This window comes from Phalangium opilio, unplaced genomic scaffold (assembly GCF_054372755.1).
Source record: "Phalangium opilio isolate 3A_F unplaced genomic scaffold, DU_Popi_V2 ptg000048l_1, whole genome shotgun sequence".
NCBI lineage: Eukaryota > Metazoa > Arthropoda > Arachnida > Opiliones > Phalangiidae > Phalangium > Phalangium opilio.
The window spans coordinates 3,382,752-3,403,176 of record NW_028324170.1 but is presented as its reverse complement, the minus strand read 5'-3'; the positions used below and the strand labels follow the sequence as shown (position 1 = coordinate 3,403,176).

General features: G+C 34.9%; 1 protein-coding gene across 1 annotated transcript; it reads left to right on the top strand.

Moving 5' to 3' along the window:
* The first annotated feature begins 1,059 nt into the window (after positions 1–1,059).
* On the top strand, positions 1,060–18,762 carry LOC149673742 (growth hormone secretagogue receptor type 1-like). The gene is made up of 4 exons (XM_089840023.1): positions 1,060–1,516; positions 17,498–17,925; positions 17,993–18,141; positions 18,215–18,762. The coding sequence occupies exons 1-4, from the start codon at positions 1,060–1,062 to the stop codon at positions 18,489–18,491; spliced, it is 1,311 nt and encodes a 436-aa protein (XP_089696149.1). The 3' UTR covers positions 18,492–18,762.
* Positions 18,763–20,425: the final 1,663 nt, after the last annotated feature.

Genomic DNA, 20,425 nt, shown 5'->3' with positions numbered 1-20,425 from the left:
AATAATTAGGGAAAAAGAATATTTCAAGGTTTCCCAAAATATAAGGGTTTTGTTTAAAAATTCCTTATTTTTAAAAATAGCTATAAATTAATTATTTTAAATAAATATTTAATTAATTTGTCAGGGATTTAGGCATAATGTCCTGTACAACAAATGTACCCAAGTTCAAGTTATTAATTGTTTACAAAATTATCAATAATTTTCGTAAGAAGAAAAAACTATTAATCTCTAAGATTTTTCTAGATTAGTGTTTTTTTCTGCTCTAAACTAATTTCAATAAAATTTCTAAATATTTCCATGAAATTTCCAAATATTTCCATGAAATTTCCAAATATTTCCATGAAATTTCATGGTTAATTCCATGAGAGCATCCATTAATTTGCAGCAAAACTTATTATACCTTTTAGAATCTAGTATACTCTTATTCCCCATGCACTTAGGTAAAGCAAAAAAAAAAAAAAAGAGAAAATAATAATAAAAAAAGAGCATAGTTTGGGGAGTTCCCGTTAGAGGCGCTTTTACACGGCCGAGATATTTCTCTCCTATATTTCCTCTTCTCCCAGTGTCAGAGAGCGTGTAAGCAGATGGACGAAAGTCAGGAGACAAGGCAAGAAAACCTTACTCCTGGACTGCTTTTGCCTTCAGTTATACACCTAACCATTCTATGGGACAGTCGCGGTGGTCCTAGCTAGCTAGCTAACTAACTAACTATATATCTCTAAATACAAAACCATTTTCTTCTCCCAAATAAGTTTCCATTCCAACTTAAAAACTTTTAAACTTTTTACAAAAACCCAAATAGGAGTTAAATATCTTAAATATAAATAAACAATGCATAACTAAAAGTACTTAATTAATATTAATAAAGTTAGCGAGTACTTTAACAGCTTTCTAGGTAATTTATAAATTTAAATATAAACCTGATTAAGATGGTCCTCGTTTTAATTTAATATTATATTAATCCCAATTAAACTAATTAAAAATAATCAAAGTTCAGAAATGAGTACGGTTCCATTTGACAAATTTAAAACATAAGGCTATTAAATTAAAGATAATGTTATGGAATCGGATACTAGAAAGTTACTTATCAACTCGTGTAACTCGACGATATTTTACATCAAATTTTTGGGTGAAAATCCATCAACTTCCGAAAACGTTTCATCAATTTGCAAACAAATACCGGAAGCGTACGGATACGGACACCCGTTCGCATTGGATTACCCCAATTCTCACGAAAGTGACATTAACGATGGTGAAGGAGATGACGAACTCAAATTTCCGACTTATATTCAAGCGACTGCCACTGTTTTTTGCGCGGGAATTTTGGCATTTGGAAGTTTGGGGAACTTATTGGTGCCTATTGTTGTCTGTCGGACGAAAGAACTCAGAAATTCGACTAACCTGTTCTTGATTAACTTGAGCATCGCCGATTTACTAGTGCTGGTTGTTTGTATGCCAACTGTCCTCATTGAACTGCATTCCCGTCCTGAGGTTTGGTTACTCGGAGAAGTTATGTGTAAGTATACCAATGATTGTCACATCATCCAGTTGTTCTGTCACAAAATAAAAATAGACCAGTTTAAAAATAGGCCAAAACATCGAATATGGATTTTGAAATTCAAAACACGATCAGAGTTAATTTTTTTGCGATCGTATTAGCAAACGTAGTGAGTTTATAAAGGGGAGCATATCTATTTAGGTTCGTCGCGCATTCGGTATTATTCGGGGAATTCCGAGCATTTGCCCAAAAACTGACCAGAAATTAGGATTAAGTTATTCAAGGTTTGAAGACGTGCCTGTATCTTCTGTCTTCCTAGTTTTTTCAATACCAAATAACAATACCAAAACGAAAGGGCGAAGATTCGGTACTAGGCGAATAACGAATATGTATAACGAACTCCCTTTTCAAAAGATGACTCGTGAAACATAAGCGCACGGGCTTGTTTATACTCTTTAAAATTAATTTAGTAAATACAAAATCGCTCGCTAATTAACTTGAAAACGGAAACAGGGCCAAATCTCTTCATAACCAAAGAGGAAATGTTTGAAAAGGCTCGTTATAAATTAATTACCGAGAATCATTAACCGTAATTAACGGGGACGCTCGTAAACCATCTATATTAAAATCAACCTTAGAATGTGTTAAATTTTAGGTAGAAAACACGTTTTATCCAATATTAAACCGTACACATTCTAAAGAGTGAACCAAGATCAAGTTTTGAGATAAAAATCCTAGGATGGCAGTAACCCGTCTTTTACTCTAATAAATATCTATTGGAAATTAATACTAGGTGTCAATACTATAAAAAAATATGGAGGTCTTATCACAGAGCAAATACTATGGGATAAGTACTAGTGATTATTTGTACAACGAAATCTCGGACCAATTGCAAACTCAGATCAAGTGTCAATACTTCGAACCAATCCCACCCCAAGAACTTAGTGCTGCGAATAAACACTAAACCTTAAGAAATACGTCAATATTCTTGAGTTAATTAAATAATTCATAAATCCATCCAGATGTAGCCTAACTTAGAAATTCCTGGCGTCACAAATAATCCATTATCACGTTTATACGTTAGCTGGCCAATAAAGTGTAACATTTATTGGCCAAAAGTTACCTTTTTCCGCTTTCGGGTTCAGTAAGTTCTAAGAAACAATACAGTGACCTAAGGGGGAGCCAGGTTAAAATAACTATATAAGAAATACAGAATTCCCGAGGGTTTTACGCATTGGCTGATGTACGATGAACAAGGGAGAACCGATAAATTCTATAGAATAGCTTCGAAAGAAAAACTAAAGGGTATGAGCAACTTGATCGATGGGTCAGTACCAACGAAAAGCGCGGGAAAAACCTGGGGGCCCCTGCCGCCTTCAATGTTAATGTATGGACCATTGCATTATCTACATGCAGCCAAGAGGCCAGGAAAGACGGATTCCAGAGTTCGCTACACGAGGGAGGCTAGCCAACTAGCACTGCCTCTATCGGTGCTTCTTTGGAACAAGGGAAATAACCCAAAAAAGGCGGCCTCCCCTCCTGCGTGTTTGCTTTTCTGCATGGAATTTATGTGTGTTTGTTTCTCTGCATGTGTTTAATGTAATGATCTATGTTAAAGTATATCTGAAATGGCAACAGTTACTGTCTGACCTATTCCTGGGTTGAGTACCCAAGTTGTGCCCGATTTTTAAGACAGCTTTATAACATTTTTAACGTACGATTAGGCGGAATTTCAGTTGCTTCATATTAAAGGTTATATTAAAGCATCAATTATTTGAACCGTAAGTAAAGTATTTCACACTGTAAGTTCCATGGTTTCCAGTTTTCAGGGGTAGGTAAGCTATTATGCATTGGTCGAACTGCGTCTCAAGAAGGGTTGAATTATAATTATTATTTGCCCTCGTGACTACCGAAGTAGAGGCATTGCTGGATCATGGGTCCCAAGAAAGGGTTGAATTAACCTATTCTTGGTTCCTGTACTATAGAGGGCCCCAAAATAAAAATTATTATTTAATAATTGACCCCCATAAATATCCGAGGCTACAAATTAAAACCCACTAGTTAATCAAGGGTCCCTAAAAGTAACTTGGGGGTCCCCAAATAAATGTGCCATTCTTTAAGACTGACCCCTATAATATATCGGGTCCCAAAATGAAACCATTCAAAAACATCTGGGGCCCTTGTCTTATTTTTATCATTGGGGTCCCAATATCCGGGCCTGATCCCTGGAGCTTATTGGCGCCATACATATTCGATTGATTCCAACAATACACGTATTCCAAATTTCCACGAAGAATATTCGGTATTCGCCAAATACCGTAGCGTATCAGCGGCGCCGACTTTATATAAGCCAATCGAAACGTATCATACCATCAATTAAGAAAACTTTCAACGGCATGTCAGGCTCCACTTTATGTGTCTTTACCTATATGTTTGTAAACTAGAGAGATTTTCTTCCGGGGTCACAAGGTCACGAGTTCCGAGGGAAAGAAAAAAACCTTCTTCAACCCACCCCTTTTAATCATCACGGTCATGTCAGATAATGCTGGCTAAGAAATTTTTCAACTCTGAGAGGGTAGAAGAAGATGAAGCCAAAAAGAGAATGGTGGCTGGGTTGCCTAGGGCCGCTAACGTTAGCCCTTAATGTTCCAAGGCTTAGCATATACCCCTATATTTGGGTTTAATTAACTGTATAGAATAATCTTGAAGTCAAGAATCAATCAGATTTTTATGCGGGAGCGTTTCCCGCCATTTTAACTTGGTTTTCGCGCCAAAAGTTATTAAAATAATACTTCCATTTACGATAGAAAAATGGAAGAAGACAAGAAGTATTTTCTTTCGATGTGATGTTATTATTGGAGTTGAAACCTAGGAAAAGGTGCGCTTGGACAGTGATTTTTATTGATGACGTCATGATGGAATTGTTTTTCTAGGAGATAACCCCCAAACTTTTCTGATAAACGCCAAGAGAGTTTACACGAATTTCACCATGAATAAAGAATAAGGGAATTTGCCGTTAATGTTATTTGAAGAAATAAAAATATTGTAACGTAAAATAATTTGATTCAGGGCATTACGGAGGTTAAGAAATTGTACGAAAATGTATACAGAATGTTCCAAAAATGGGTAGCCTAATTATAGGAGCGAAGAATACAGTGGGCTCTAGTGAAATCGATTTTGAGTCTAATGACATTTTGTCATAAGGACTACCGCTTACAAGTTATGATTGGCACGAGAAAATTGCCTTAACCTCTCTATTAGATAAATAGGTAAATATAAAATTCACGCGTGCATGTGCCACACAGAAAAATCTGTTTATTGATTAAAGGGAAACCAAACCGCGTAATTTCCTTTCATTTAAGAAATAAATTAAAAAAAAACTGTGTAGGAGCCTTTTCCGTTAATTACAAGCTTGGGTGAGCTACATACCCCTTTTTTCTTATGTCCCGATTTGGTTCAGTTGAGAAGCTGGGACCAGACCCAAATTAAATGCCATTTTCAATCGTAATCAAGAAGAAGACCAAAAAAAAAAAAATCCAGAGAAGAGCTAGGTCGTTCCCTCGCTGGACTCCAAAGTTGAAAATTGCCACTTAACTAACATAGCATCTACATACGCTTTTATATACGTTATATCATAAGTTTATAAGTGATATGTTCCATAAGTATGACACTTCCTATACAAGTTCGTAATGCTAGAGACTTTGTGAGAGCTAGTTCGAGAAAGACAAGCGAGAATTGACTATACAGTCGATGGTTAATTTTGCAGTTCATATTCCATTTTAGTAAATTGTACTAAGCCTTTGAAAGCGCCTCACCAGGCGTCGCTTCACCTCGAATCTATTGCCTACGTTACTGCATGACAAGCTCCAGTTTGTAACCAGTGACAAACTTATGAAACATATCTTATGAACCTACTTGAAAGTTTTCTAACTTTTCTTTTTTTGATTTCAGAAAATATTTTTTTTCTTCACGTATAATTTTCAGTATATTTTAAATATTTAATTAATTCTTATATAAATTAGATTTAAATCCCTATTCTCAACTTGGCATCCCATGGTACATACGTCGGAAGCAATGACGTCAAATGTTTCAGGCTATAAGCTTAATTCCAATCCGGCCTAAAATAATTAAGCCTATGTCCTTCTCGAAATTCGTAGTCGTAGTTTTCAGTAGGCCTATATTTTAAATAATTAATTCTAATGTAGTAGTTTAAATTTAAATCCCTATTTTCGACTTGCCGTGTGAAGCGATGACGTCAAACGTTTTAGACTAAGCTAAATTCAAACGCAGCCTAAAAATATTTAGCCTAAGCTAAATTCAAACGCAGCCTAAAAATATTTAGCCTAAGCTAAATTCAAACGCAGCCTAAAAATATTTAGCCTAAGCTAAATTCAAACGCAGCCTAAAAATATTTAGCCTAATGTCCTTTTGGGAATACATAAAAACGAAAAATATGGTTTAAAATAGTATAATACAGTTGGCGAGAAAAATTCATTCAAAAATGTTCTTCGGAGCATGGATTAACCAACGCTAGGGATAGTTCGTTCCCCCAAAAAGATAACGCACGCATGTTCCAAACGCCCCCTAGCAGCAGCTACTATCCCTAACAGGAAGTTATAAGAAAATTGGACCAAATATCACGTGGTCTATGACGTCAAAATTGAAATACTGCCTAAATTGGGCGAAAAGATTTATTTTGCCGAGAGATGGCGCTATATCTACATCCATTTTGGTCCAATAAATTGGGGGAATGAAGAGGGGAATCACGGAATAATTCGGAACATGTAGTTGGCGATAGCAATACATGGGAAACCCAGTTAGTGAACAATCCCTAGCGTTAGTTAATCCATGTTCGGAGCGTTATAAACGATATCCCGTATCTAAAATGGACGCACTTTTCGTTACAAGGCCTAACCGGAGTCTTTGTAGAGATAAATGTACGTTAAGCCTAAAACCCGCCCACTCACACCACATTAGGCTTAGCATTACAGCATAGAACATTAACCCGGGAAAAGCGCGAGCGCGCGCGCGAATCGTATACTTTAGAAAGAAACCTTTCTACAGAAATGATTGATAGACGAACAAAATTGCGTGGCATTGGACACCCGAGATATAGGTCTATTTTTACACAAAATCCATTCTAAAAAAGAATATTAGGCTTAACTGAAAGGAATATTTATAGATAGTTTGAAATAGGTTTAAGAACTTATATATATAGTCGCACGTGCGTGTAATAAAGTTAGTTATCACCACCAAGTTCTAGGTTCTCTAGACTAAACCCCCGTTAAGCCTCGGCTCTCTTCAGTTCCGCTTTGATTAATGGATGCGAAATTGAACCGTGGCAGATTCGGGATTCTACATTCCAAAGATCCATGTTTGACTTAGTTTCAATTAAGAAAAGGGGACCGCATGCTATTATTTCTACTATACGCTGTAAGAGAGAGATGCCGATAGGATATTTCGATTTAAAACATCGTGAAGAAAAGATGTAATAACATTTACAAGATGAGCCAAAAAACATCACTGTAGAAGTCTTTGAAAACTTTCTATAAGGCATCTCAAGAACCTACTTAAGTTCCGAGAACATTTAAAGATTGAGTACGCCATTTAGATGAATGAATCTACGAGGGAAAGAAAGGGGGGTAAAACCTTCCCTTCCATCTCGGTTTTGGCGCCTGCGCTCTAGGTAAAAAGGGGTGGGGTTAATCCATACACCTCTGGCTTCTCTCTCTCTCTCTCTGGTTTTATCTATGGAAAGCTAAGATATGTTCTCAGGTTTTTAATAGGTTCTTTTGGTTAATTCTACCTAAATACCCGGGTAATTTGAAGACTATACAGAGGGCCAAAAAATCTTGGATCTTGTTCAAGATTTAATTAAGAAAAAAAGAAAAGAAAAGAAAAAAATATAATAAAAAGGTAAAAAGACAAAACACGTAAAAGCTTGTAGTCTCCTGAGATTTTCCTGTTAAAACTTGCTATATTTTTCACAACAGCTCTTGTTTAGTTTCACACTGACAAGTGGGCGTAAAATTAAATTTGGATTTTAAGGAACAACTAGCTCCTATATATAGTAAAGAGTAAATGTGTACTTTTCAGGGAAAATCCGAAAGTTGTTAATTTTTAATTGAAATTGTTACGCCGTGTATCTCAAAAGGGGAAGTTTGGAGTTGTTTTCAATATAAAATTAAATCTATTTTACTAAAATAGCACGACTTTTAACTTGGTTTAGTAACTGTAGAAATCCGTGGGAATATAAAAGGGTTTAGTTAAACTGAATACAAACTTCTGAAGGACACAATATTTAAGCGCAAGTAACCTAACAATTAAAAGCTACAACCTAACTTGTTAAATAATTTTGTTGAAAATAAAAACTATCTTTCGTGGAAAATAGCAACCAACCCCTAGAGGGTGAGCTGAAATGATCAAGAAGCTAGTGGCCCTTAACTAAATACCATTATCTGCAAATCCCAAACCTTAATTTCGCGAGACGTTTAGCAGTACATTAATATCATACTTATTATTATCAATTCACTTATGATTTAACTAAAATCCTTGAAACTTGAAACCTTTTCGATCAGTAAGTCTATTTAGAAAAATATATAAAATAAACTTAAAGGGTTAGAGAAAGAATTAACTTCTACCCACCTATGGTCATGGGTTCTTTAGGAATGCAAATTATTTTAAATTAGGCTTAAGAAACCAGGTTTGACCTACAAATAAACGGGAAAAGGTGGTCCTACACTACTTTATTCAAGTTTTCTAGAAGAATTCCCATTGATTTTTGTGAACTAACGGAATAAAAGTTTAGGCTTAGCAACTAACTTCGTAAATCGTCCACCAAAACAAAACATTAAATCCCTCGAAGAAGCAAAATTGTCGTCTTTTTCCCGGAATTTCGCTGACACATTTTTCTAGGATACAAAAATAGCCCTTTTCAAAAATCTATTCCTTTATTTTACTTCTAATGTATATATATTGAAATCAGGCGAGAAATCGCTCCAGTTGGGATTTTTCAAAAAGTTAGCGAGTGAAACAGCTTTAAACTCGTTATAGCCTAGTAGTGTAACTGGAATAAGTATGACATTCAATGAAATACGTTAATGAAGGTGAATTTTTAACTATTTTGCTTAAATACTACAGCTCTAATTGTTGTAACCACAAGAATTTAGGATATTTAAAAAGAAGAGAAATTTATCTATAACATAACGGCCTGTATCTCTAATAAAACCAGAGTTCTGCTCCTTAAATTATTGGTATGTAAATAATTCAAGCTAGGGTTAATCCTATAGTGAGAAGTTTTTCGGCCATTTTGTTTATTTAATATAGCAGTAGAACCCTATACAACAAAAACATCTTAAGTATAGTTAAAATATTTATCATTGCAACTTATTACTTATTGATTTTACCATACTTATGGTTATAAGACCCAGGTAATTCTAAAAGTCTGTTGAATTCTATTGGAAGCTTATATCAAAAAGGTTTCAGCACACACTATTTAAATTTTTGTAAAAGGAAAGGTATAAACAATTTTGGAATAAAAGGGATTACTCTATAAGTCTGGGACTTCTTTTCAGATTATATTCACGAATAATATTTGCAAAAAAAGGATGTTCAAAACTTTTAAAAACAAATCGTTGCTCATAGCAACCTACGTAAATCCAAATCCCTAGTCTCAACCTTACAAGCAGTAAAAGTAAAAAAAAAAAAAACATGTGAAAATATTGTAACATATTTGTTATTTGATGATGGTTTATAGGTGCGCCCCCGAGGTTCCTTGACCTTTTTGACCCATTTTAAAATGAATTCCTTGAGTTTTCCGGGTTTTCCCTGACAATTGGGCATCTCCTGTTTATTATCAATCAGTTTTGACACTGATTTTTTAGTATTTTTGGCACTCAAAACATAAAAATAAAAAATAATATATATTATTTGATTTGAAACGAGTAATTTTAGCAATACGTAGTCCCTTCCAAGACTGTAACTAAATATATCAGTAAAGACAGAAGAGTACAGGAAATGGTACGTCATGGATAGCTATTAGCGAGGACGTCTTAAGGGAGTTCTAATACGTTATCCATGGACATCAAACCAACCGATTCCTAACGGAGCACTTATCGTAGGAGGAGACATTCATTTCAATTTAGAGTCTCGACGATGGCTAGCTGGCTTTTGGATAGATTCTACTTCCGCAGAGGAAGTTAGTTCCGGGTATCAATAGGCAAAGTGAAAGTCCATTCTTTCCTTTTGCTCCGTCTCGATTTTCGACCGAGATAAACTATTGTGAACAGAGAAAAGTGTACACTGCTAAGTCTTCCCCACAGCTATAACTTCCGCTGTTATCAAAACCTCCTAAAAGTTTGTTCCTCTATCTTACAGAAGTTCCAGAATAGACATTCGAGTTAAAATATCATGTGTACCATAAGTATGACACCTCCTATACTTCGTTATGCTAGAGACTTACTGAAACGACAAAGCGAGAATTGACTACACTCGGTTTGGTAGGACTTCCATCTTCCTAATTTCCTATTTTAGTCTGTACTAAGCCTTTGACAGCGTCTCGCCAGGCATCGATTTACTAGAATCTATGACGTTTCACCAACGTCACTTCTCATATAAGAGTACGTCCCAACAAAACGGCCTAGGTGAAGGAGGTGCTTTTGGGCTGACCGTTGTTTATTGGTCAGTTAGTTTCAGTTAGGACTATGAAAATACAAGATATTCATAAGCACCTGTTATAATTCGAAACAATTTTGGTCTGAAAAACTGCCTAAAACTATGAAAGCGTCTTTGAAAGGTCTTTGTTTTGATAAAACCGCTATTTTTAGAACTATACTCAAGCTGTTTGTATATATACATAAAAAAAATGTTCTTAAAAGCGTCTTTTGAACCATAAAAGCGACAGTGCTATAGGTATCTTTAAGAGAATTTCAGATTTTTTTTTAAAACAATAGCCTTATTTTTTTTCTAAAGCTAGTCCTAAACAAAGGAAGTCCTTAGCCTAATGTATTTACCGTATCTAAAAGAACCTATCCTAGCCGAGATGTCTACAATACATCTACTTCTTCAAGGCCTAATGGTTTAGTACAAAAAGAAAAAATATTTTTTTTAAGTGCATTTTATAACTTTTCCTGCGTTTCCAGTGAATGAACTATAGGATAGAAAACATTCTTGGAAGGGATGTAGTTTACTTAGGAAAAAACAGGAGTATTTACCACTTTCTAAGACTAGGTTCTGTATATATAACAAAGGATGCTGCAAGGAAGAACTAAAAACTAAATTGCGGACATCCTCAGGAAATGGTCCAGGGATTGTTTTTTATTTGGATATAAGTTACGAAAGATATTTAATAAATTATGGTATAATAAATAGGTCAGTAGTTTTTGACGTTTAAATAAAATTTCACAAACATGGGAATTTAATATATTCTAAATATCTTTAGATTCTGTCCCGATTTAGAAATATTAAAGCAGTATAACCTGGATTATTAAATTTATTAACAAATATAGCTTACCCTACATTGCCTTTTCATTTTTTAATCTAAGCCTGCCTTTTCATCTATTTAATCTAAGCCTGCCTTTTCATCTATTTAATCTAAGCCTAACGACTGCAAATAAAAAAAATGTTTCAAATCAAAGTTAATAACTTACTCCAACTATTCCACAGCTTATTTTTAAGCCATAGTTCTTAATTAATGTGATGTAATTGGATTGACGCTAAGCCTAATATTATTTCCCTATTAAATCTAAGCCTAACAACTATACAAATAAAAAATAAACGTTTCCAATCAAAGTTAATAACTAACTCCAACTATTCCACAGCTTATTTATAACCCATAGTTCATAATAAAAGTGATGTAATTGGATTGCAGCTAAGCCTAATTTTAACGACGCGGTGGAATTAATTACAAACCAAATATTAATCCTAGATTATCATTATTACTATAAATTAGCCGACACACCCAAATAATAATCAAGGTTACTCGCGCTAAACCAATTAACGACGAGAACATACATGAACTAGTTAGCCAACCAGAACTCTAAATTACTTACAAGAGAATCGACATAAAATTATGAAAATATCATTAAGGAAAACCAATTTTCTATTTTTACTCTTCATTCTGTGCTCTGGCATGGACTTTATAATTCTAAAGAGGACCAGCAGAGAAGTAGACTTTCCAATGCAGCGAGCCTTTGGGTTATACGTAATTTTAAGCACCCTTACCGCCCAGGGGGCACGGCAATTTCAGAAATAACATTTAGAATGCCCTTGATATACAAATTTTTGTAAATTGGCATAGCAAGTGCACTGTTTTCCTATCCCCTATAGGGTTCATAAGTTCCATGATCTGTTAACCAACCTAAATAATTTAATGATCAAAAAAAGATTGAAAAAAAAAATTGGTGGTGGCCATAAAATTTTCCTGAGTCATTTTGGTGGGAAATTTTCGCGTCAAGTTTTGGGTCAAAAAGTATCTTTTCAAAAAAAAATGATGAAAAAAAAAAAACCTTGAGGTCATTGTAGCTAAATCCGTTCTTAATCGCTTAGTGGTCAGAAGTTCAGTGAGGTTCCGTAGATGGGAATACTCTTCTCCAAACCCAACGAAACGCAACGCGTAAAGAAAAAAGAAGAAAATCAATTGGTCAGTAATAAAGTGGGAGTCAAGCCAAAAGCAAATCTCTTGAGACGGATACGTCCGGGGGGATTCGCTCGTACTACCAGAGGTCAAAGGGGAAAGGGAACAAGCAAGATTGACCCTTCACGTACTTATTGTTTTATCTAAGACACACGCCAAGTTCTGGATCATATCTTTATCATCTTCCGGAGTTGGCCATGCTGGGAGTGCACGATTTGGGCAAACATTAAATAGTCATTATTTGCACTCGATTGTGATGGAGTTGCGTATAATGTTATTGCTAAGATTGGTTGTTTTTTCCCCTCAAACCTACTTGTTTATTGCAGGTTACTTGTTTATCTTTTAGATCAAAACATATCCGAAGCAGCTAGTAGGATTGACAACAGATTGTTTTGAATTCAAACTTTAGGACTTTGTAACTCTATTTTCATAATTATTCCTGGAAAATACCTTGAATATGTTATAGCCCAAATTATCCTTTACAAAACGATACTAAAAACGTAGATATCTCAATGCAAACTAGAGATAAGGATTGAAAACAGAGTGGTTTGAATTCTAATTTTAGGACTTTGTAACTCTATTTTCATAATTATTCCTGGAAAATACCCTGAATATGTGATAGCCTAAATTATCCCTTATAAAAAGATACTAAAAACCTAGATATATCTCAATGCAAACTAGAGATAAGGAATGATAACAGAGTGGTTTGAATTCTAATTTTAGGACTTTGTAACTCTATTTTCATAATTATTCCTGGAAAATACCTTGAATATGTTATAGCCCAAATTATCCTTTACAAAACGATACTAAAAACGTAGATATATCTCAATGTAAACTAGAGATAAAGATTGATAACAGAGTGGTTTTAATTCTAATTTTTAGGACTTCGTAACTCTATTTTCACAATAAGTTCATGGAAAATACCTTGAATATTATCCTTTATAAAAAGATAACTCAATGCAAACTTGAGATAATAACCTTTGATTAAAAAGAGATACTTTTAAAAGGGATCACATAATAAAGCCAAACTTTGAAACGACATTTGGAATTATTTTTTAAAAACATTTCCAGGAAAATCCCTAAACTTTCCTCTATCAAACGCACTAAATCGTAAATAAATCAGATCTGGAAAATAAAAACATCTTAACACAAACCTAATTTCCATCCTAATCTATCTGTGAAAAATACAAAAATCTCAAACACTGAATTCCTTGCCGGAATAACAATTGTTATAACGAATCTTTAACACTTAATAATTGATTGAGCCCCATCGTTACTTAGAAATCATCATTAATTCACTAAGCTCTTCTTCAATAACATCTGTTAGAGCTCACAAACTATAGAAAAGATGTCAGGACAATCCCTGTGACTGCGGTACTCGAGAATTAATATAAAAACTTAAGTCCCTAGCCAAACCATAATCTATCAGCTATTTCAGAAAGATCACAAGATAAAATATAACCCTTTCGACGTCATAATGGCTAGTTATCCATCACACCAGGGAACCCGGAGAGTTAAGGGGTACCACCATCATCCATCCCTCCTTCCCTAAAACTGTCAACGCCAAAGAACCCGGCTTCCTGTAGTCCATGCAGCAGGACCTTTTGCTTCAATATCTTTTCCAATATTGATGAAAACGAGCTACTTTTTCCTTCCCTTCAAGATTTAACATTAGGTGTTCGTCCGCCCCCGCTTTATAGGAAGTATATACGTTTTAACACATCTAGTTTATAACTCAGTCTATTATTCAAGGGAGGGGGGGGAAGGGTCCTAACTATGATTTATAATACAAGACGTTCCAGCAGGATTATAAAGGGAAGAAAAAAAATTAATTTCCTTATCATCGTAAAACTATCTCATCTCATTCAGTTTTATGGTATACGAAAGAAAAATGGAGAGTGGGTTGTAGTTATGGATATTAAAAATATGTTTGAAGAACGTATACACGCGTTAAAACTTGATTGCTTGATTTGAATAAAATTTAACACACCTATTATATATATATATTTGTGATTTCACAAGCTATTTGTAGCATAAGTTTATAAAAATGTTCCATAAGTATCACACTACCCATTACCTTCGTAATGCTTGAGACTTACTGCACGAGAGCTAGTTCGAGAACGACAAGCGAGAATTGATGTGCTACACACGGTTAATTTTGCAGTCCACCTTCCTATTTAGTCTGTGCAAAGCCTTTGACAGCGCCTCACCAGGAGAATCTATGACGTTTCACTTACGTCACTTCGTGACAAGCTATCAGTAGTAATCTGTGACAAACGTATGAACGTTTGTTAAATTTCGAAATGAAGGTTATGTTCACATTTCGGCATAGATGCATCATTTTTCAAGATGGTGCTTGATTGTAAAATATCTTGCTTATTGAGTGACTAATACTTAACACTCAAGAGTAACGACACTATAAAATGTCACCTTCCAATGTAAAGCGGTTAGGGCTGGGCTGAGCGTTGATTATCAGTCAACCAAATTGTTCACTTAAAATCACGAATATTAATATATATATATATATCTGATATCTATGAATTTTGCTATTAAATTACGTCCAAATTTTCTTACAAGAGGATGGGATACTTTTCATATGAATCGTTATCGACAAGTTAGTGTGAGGTAGCCGATGTATAATCCATAAAAGCTCCCCTTCCTCTCTGGATAAAAATGGAGCATTTTCATCCAGAAAAGCGGGAGAAATACCCCCCCCCCCATCCTCCTTATCTAACTCTTATGGAAAACTCCAGCTTAGTCAAGTTTCAAAACGAACACCTCTATGTGTAGGCAATGTCATGATTTATTTCTGTGACGATAAACCGAACGGAGTGTTCCATTCTCGATATTCCTATATGTAACAATATAGATCTTTGGGATGAGATCGAAAAGATGCTTTAGAATTTTTTTTTTTTATCTTTTTCCAACAAAAAGGGATAGAACGTTCGTTTCTGGTTTTTCTTTTGGGTAAAATTTTTCTATATTGTATATAAATACAGAGTGGTGTACCTATTGGAGGTCAATGGACACACCCAAAAAATTGAGACAGGCCCTGGGCAAGGTCAAGAAGTGATATCTAGTTTATTGGGGAGAATGTATAAATTCGCGCCACATTTCCAGCTTTATCTCCAGTCCAAACGTAGGTCCGGAGTTAATCTCCGCCTCTAAATTACAACCAGCATCTCATTGGCTCTTGAAAACTCACGTCAGCGCGGCGACGCGAATGACGAAAATTACGTATTTTCCGACTGAGGAGAGGCGAAATAGCCCGGCCTCTTTTTACGTCCCCCCTTGTATTTCGAAAGGGGGACTGGGACTATGGCGCGCGAATACTTAGGCATCTTATACCTTCTCCTTAATAAACTAGATATCACTTCTTGGTAAGGTCAATGAAGGCATTAGGCCTAAGTTTTAATGTCTGTAGTAGTAGTAAATGATGTTCAGGACACTTAAGTCTATCATTAATGCGCTAGATATACTGCCATAGTTTACCAAGCTAGGAGTACAGTTGGTTCAGAGTCAATGTGACCACGTGATTGTTGCCTAAACGCTCTCCTTACTGCATATCAGGTTATTTCTTTCGCCTTCAATAGCTAACCCAGCCTGTATTTATACTGCCTGTCGATAGATTTTCTTTTTCGTTGGTTTGAAACTTTGCTTCAAGAAGAGGTTTTTTTATCCAGACGATTTTCAAGATTCAGGATGAAGAGGTTTTGATAAAGAGCCGAAAGAGAGAGAGAAAGAGAAAAAGAAGTGAGAAAAGCGAGGAATTCTGGGTGATAAAGATTGAAAAGGCTCGGGTAACTGGAAAACTTCAAGAGGTAGAAAATTAGGAATTTTACAAAATGTCACCAAATTTTCTTCCGTAATTTTAAACCGCACCAGAGACAAAGAATCATCATTTTCTAAGGCGTTTCTAATTAAATTACTTGTTTTTCTTTTTGCTGTCAATTTTGAAATATTTCAAAAGAACGTGTAGTCTTTGAGAGGCTTGTACTTTGTATTTCTAAAGGGGGAACAGAGTAAAGAAGAAAGATTTTTTCTTGGCTACCCGAGCTATGAAGTGAGCTTAGAGGAAGACATTATTTACTTCCCCAGGCAAACCCAATTTAAACAGTCTCTAAAATACTCGAAAACAGTCGCCTGGACAGAAAACTGTAATAAAACATTTTCAACTCAAAATCGCCCAAAGAACATCCCCCTTAATTTAAGGCAGACTTATCAGAAACACCCTGTATATTTTTTCTATTGTAAGCCAGTCTTCTCAAAGGGGAACATTTACAAGATTTGGTAACTCAAAGAGTATACCATATTTTTTCACCATCTACAGAAATAAGTGGAAGGTTTTATTAAATAAAATTTTATCGAAATTTCGTGCATCTAATGAGGTACTTTGCAAACTTAATTCAACCCCTTGAGTAATTCCTTTTCCCCCAAAAAAGGTCCCATTCAAAATTTCAGAAACAGAAAATAAAAACTAAATAAAATTTAAGGTAAGGTAAGGTAAAGTCCCAAAGCAACCTCATTTAAGGTCCCAGGTCAGACAATCCACTTTGTGCGGTTATAAAACCCACCAGAAAAAAATACAAAATAAAAACCTTTTCAAAAATACCAGGAAGGTTTTTATAACCCAAAACTCTTCGAAAAATAAAAATAGATTCGTATCAAAATGAGTTTACAATACCGCAAACCTATCTAAGCCTTGGAACAAACTGTGCTACGTACCTTTTCCCCGCCATTTTGGGCCCCCCATCAAGAAAGAGAAACAAAATAATAGGAAAAAAGTAAAAAGAAGAGCAAATCCCGTTGAAATATGAATAACGATGAGTCCCTTGGGCTGGGCCTAATGGGTTAGACCTTATTTTATTTTTCCCACAGAGCCACTAAGGCTTATTTAGATAAGACCAAGGCTTAAGGGAGTTTGGTTGGGGAAATTAGGTCTATTTTATTTCCAGCGGGATTAAACTTGTGGCCGGGAGGTTTTTACCGCAACAAGTTAGAGAATCTCATCGCGTGTTTAAAAGCAATTCTATATCGGATGGATAGAACCATTTTTTCTATTAGAGGAAAAATGAATTAGGCTTAGTGATTTGAATTCCTGTCACGTAAGGTTTGTAGATTAGTTGATCTAAATGGCCAATTTATACTGATGTAATCGTTTGTTTTACGTTAATGGGCGCATTTTGGTTGTTAACTCATTGATTAAATTGTTAAGTAACGTTAATTGCGTGTCATAAATATAATGTTACCCAACAAAGGCTTAACAAATTCTTCGTAGAATTCTGCGTTATTTAGTCCACAAAGGCTTAAGATAACTGACTAACAATTAATTATAAGATATTTTCTTGGTTTGGTTCCCTCAACAGGTAAAGTGGTACCTTTCGTGGAAATGATGGTGGCCCACGCCTCAGTTCTGACTATCCTAGCCATAACGATGGAACGTTACTACGCCATTTGCCAACCATTGAAGGCGGGCTACATTTGTACCAAGTTGCGAGCCTTACTACTGATCGTAGCAATCTGGGTTGTGGCTATCTTGGTCACTTGTCCAGTCATCGTCATCGCGGAGTACAGTTACACCCAGTACATTGATGGTAACGAAGTCCCCGTCTGCGCGACTTCAGCTCAAAACACGTGGCAAAGGGTGTACTTCTATTTGGTGACCATTTTCCTGTTCGTCTTACCCCTTATCATCCTGGCCGTCCTTTACGGCGTCATAACGCGTCATCTAATGCTCGATCGGTGCATGCTCAAAAGCAGCACCGAGAAAAATCAGCTCAAAACTAGGAGACAGGTAGACCCGTCAATCAATCAATTAGGCTTCTAACCAACATGTTTCTTAAGCCTAATTTCTCTTAAAGGTAGTCTTGATGTTAGCGGCGGTTGTCGTCTGCTTTTTCGTCTGCTTAATGCCATTTCGAATCTTCGTAATTTGGATTATCGTAGTTCCTGATAAAACTATACAGTCACTCGGGGTTGAAGCCTACTACAATTTACTCTATTTTTGCAGGTGAGTTATACTTAAATTAGAAAATGGTAAGTAGCCTACTGGCTAAAAAAGAAAAATTAATACATCTTCACAGGGTAATGTTGTACATCAATTCGGCAACCAACCCAATCCTTTACAACCTGATCTCCTCAAAATTTCGATCGGCATTCGCTAGATTGTTATGTTGTCATACGCGTTTGAAACGGAAATCAACTTTAAGAACAACTCAAACGTCTATAAGTTACACGGGCCCCGGTTCGGGAGGTGATAGCTTAAAATACGTCTCACCATCTTGTCGCAAAAAGAAACTGTATTATCATTCCACTAAGGACAATAAAAAGAATCATACGACCTCCGAAAGCTACGTTTAAACTTGACGCGTAACAAAATTACCCTAATTAAGTCAAAATCACGAGATTACACGAGCTAAGCCACGCGCGCTAACGGATATAGACTATTTCGGTCATGATCAAACGCAAGCACAGCTCTGCTATCAATTAAATTGCTTAAAAGTGCAGTGAAAGGCGTCAAAAACATCAACACCCTATCAAAAATTTTCTACCGTAATAAAGATATTAAAAACAAATTTTCTTTAATGGATATTTCGTGTTTCGCACACACACACACACACACACTGGACTATCTGTCTATCTGCCAATCACATTTCCTTCTAAATCCGTAACCATAACCCTGACCAGAAAAAGACTACACTAAAATTAACATTTTCGCTACTAATCAGTGCTATATAAAATTAAAACAGGGTACAAGGTAGAGATGTATTAATTAGATAATAACATATATTGGATATAGTGCCTGTTCGTTGATTAGCTTTTAATCTTAATTAGAGGGGCTGTTATTCCAAAGATATACTGAAATGTGTTAAGAATTTAATTTAAATACTAAATAAATTTATTACTCGAGAAAAGGAATTAACATTTGAAAAACGCCTACGTCAACGAGTAGATAAAATAATCGTCATACATTAGGCTACACGTTGACGTAGACGTTTTTACGGATGAAATAATGGGACTAATACTTAGAGGTGGGTTTGTTTCGATTGGGGGTCAAAATATTAATTAAGCTAAAAGCTTCTGGGACCGATATTCCCAATTGGGGTTAAATTATGTCCCAATCCGAGTTTTCTTTACAACTAAAGGTATATAAGTGGAATATGTTACGAGTATCATCCGGTGCAAATATCGACTGACTCAACAAAGACAAGATTAATAATTAGGCTTAATTATTAATTAAGGAATGTGGTTTCCACGCGTAAATTAATGGAGGAAAAAAATTGTGGATAAATATTACAACAATATATATATTTTTGTAAATGCCTGATATACGGAGATTGAATTTAATTAAGTGTTAATTAAATGTTATATAAATAAATAATGTATAAATTTAATATTTATAAAAAAAATATGGTGCGGTAACTCTGTGATGATTTGTTTTTTATATTTTTTAAATATAGCTATATAGTATGATTTTACGATATATTTGTAAATATATGGGGAATATACATATATATACTACTTTAAAATCATAATAAATTCATGGCACTTTTCCAGTACAAAGAAATTAATTGTGTTTAATTTATTTTATGCATACATTAGCTATTGACTTATAAAACGCATTTATCCAATATTCGGTATAGGATGGGGCAACTTCATACTTATTGTTGATACGTTACTTATGCAATCGCAAAATAGTTTGGAGTCTTAAACGATTTTAGAAGAGTAGTTTATTTTTAAACTTAAAAAAAAAGAAGAAGATTGTCCTAAATTACAGGGACATTTGCGCTAAACGCCTGGCGTTTTTTATTTTCCGTTTAAAAATTGAAGATAATATCTTTCTTGGCTTTCTGCCTTGGGATTTTTAACGACTTAATCTTGAAACGATATAATCAAGAAACGCTATTCCTTTCATTAAGAAAAACTCAATTTAAAGACAATTAAAAATGAAACAACACCCGCTGGTTCCTTTCTTTAGATTCTAAAAGTAATTTATGAAAACCAATATTTCATTAAATTTTAAAGTAACCCTAAACGATTAAATTTGGTAGAATACAATTTGAGTGGCTTAGACGGTAAATAGTAACCCATATTTCCCTATATTTTTAATAGAAAATTCGGTTAGATGTCTTCTGATGAACAATATGAATATTGTACTCTCTAAGCAACTTTCATTCGTTTTTTCCTAATGAGGATTTAGGTCGCTCCAAACCGCTCAAGGGATATAAATATAATTTCATGGGATAATTAAATAAATTCACGTAATAAAGTTCTATGAAATGGAAAAGATTATA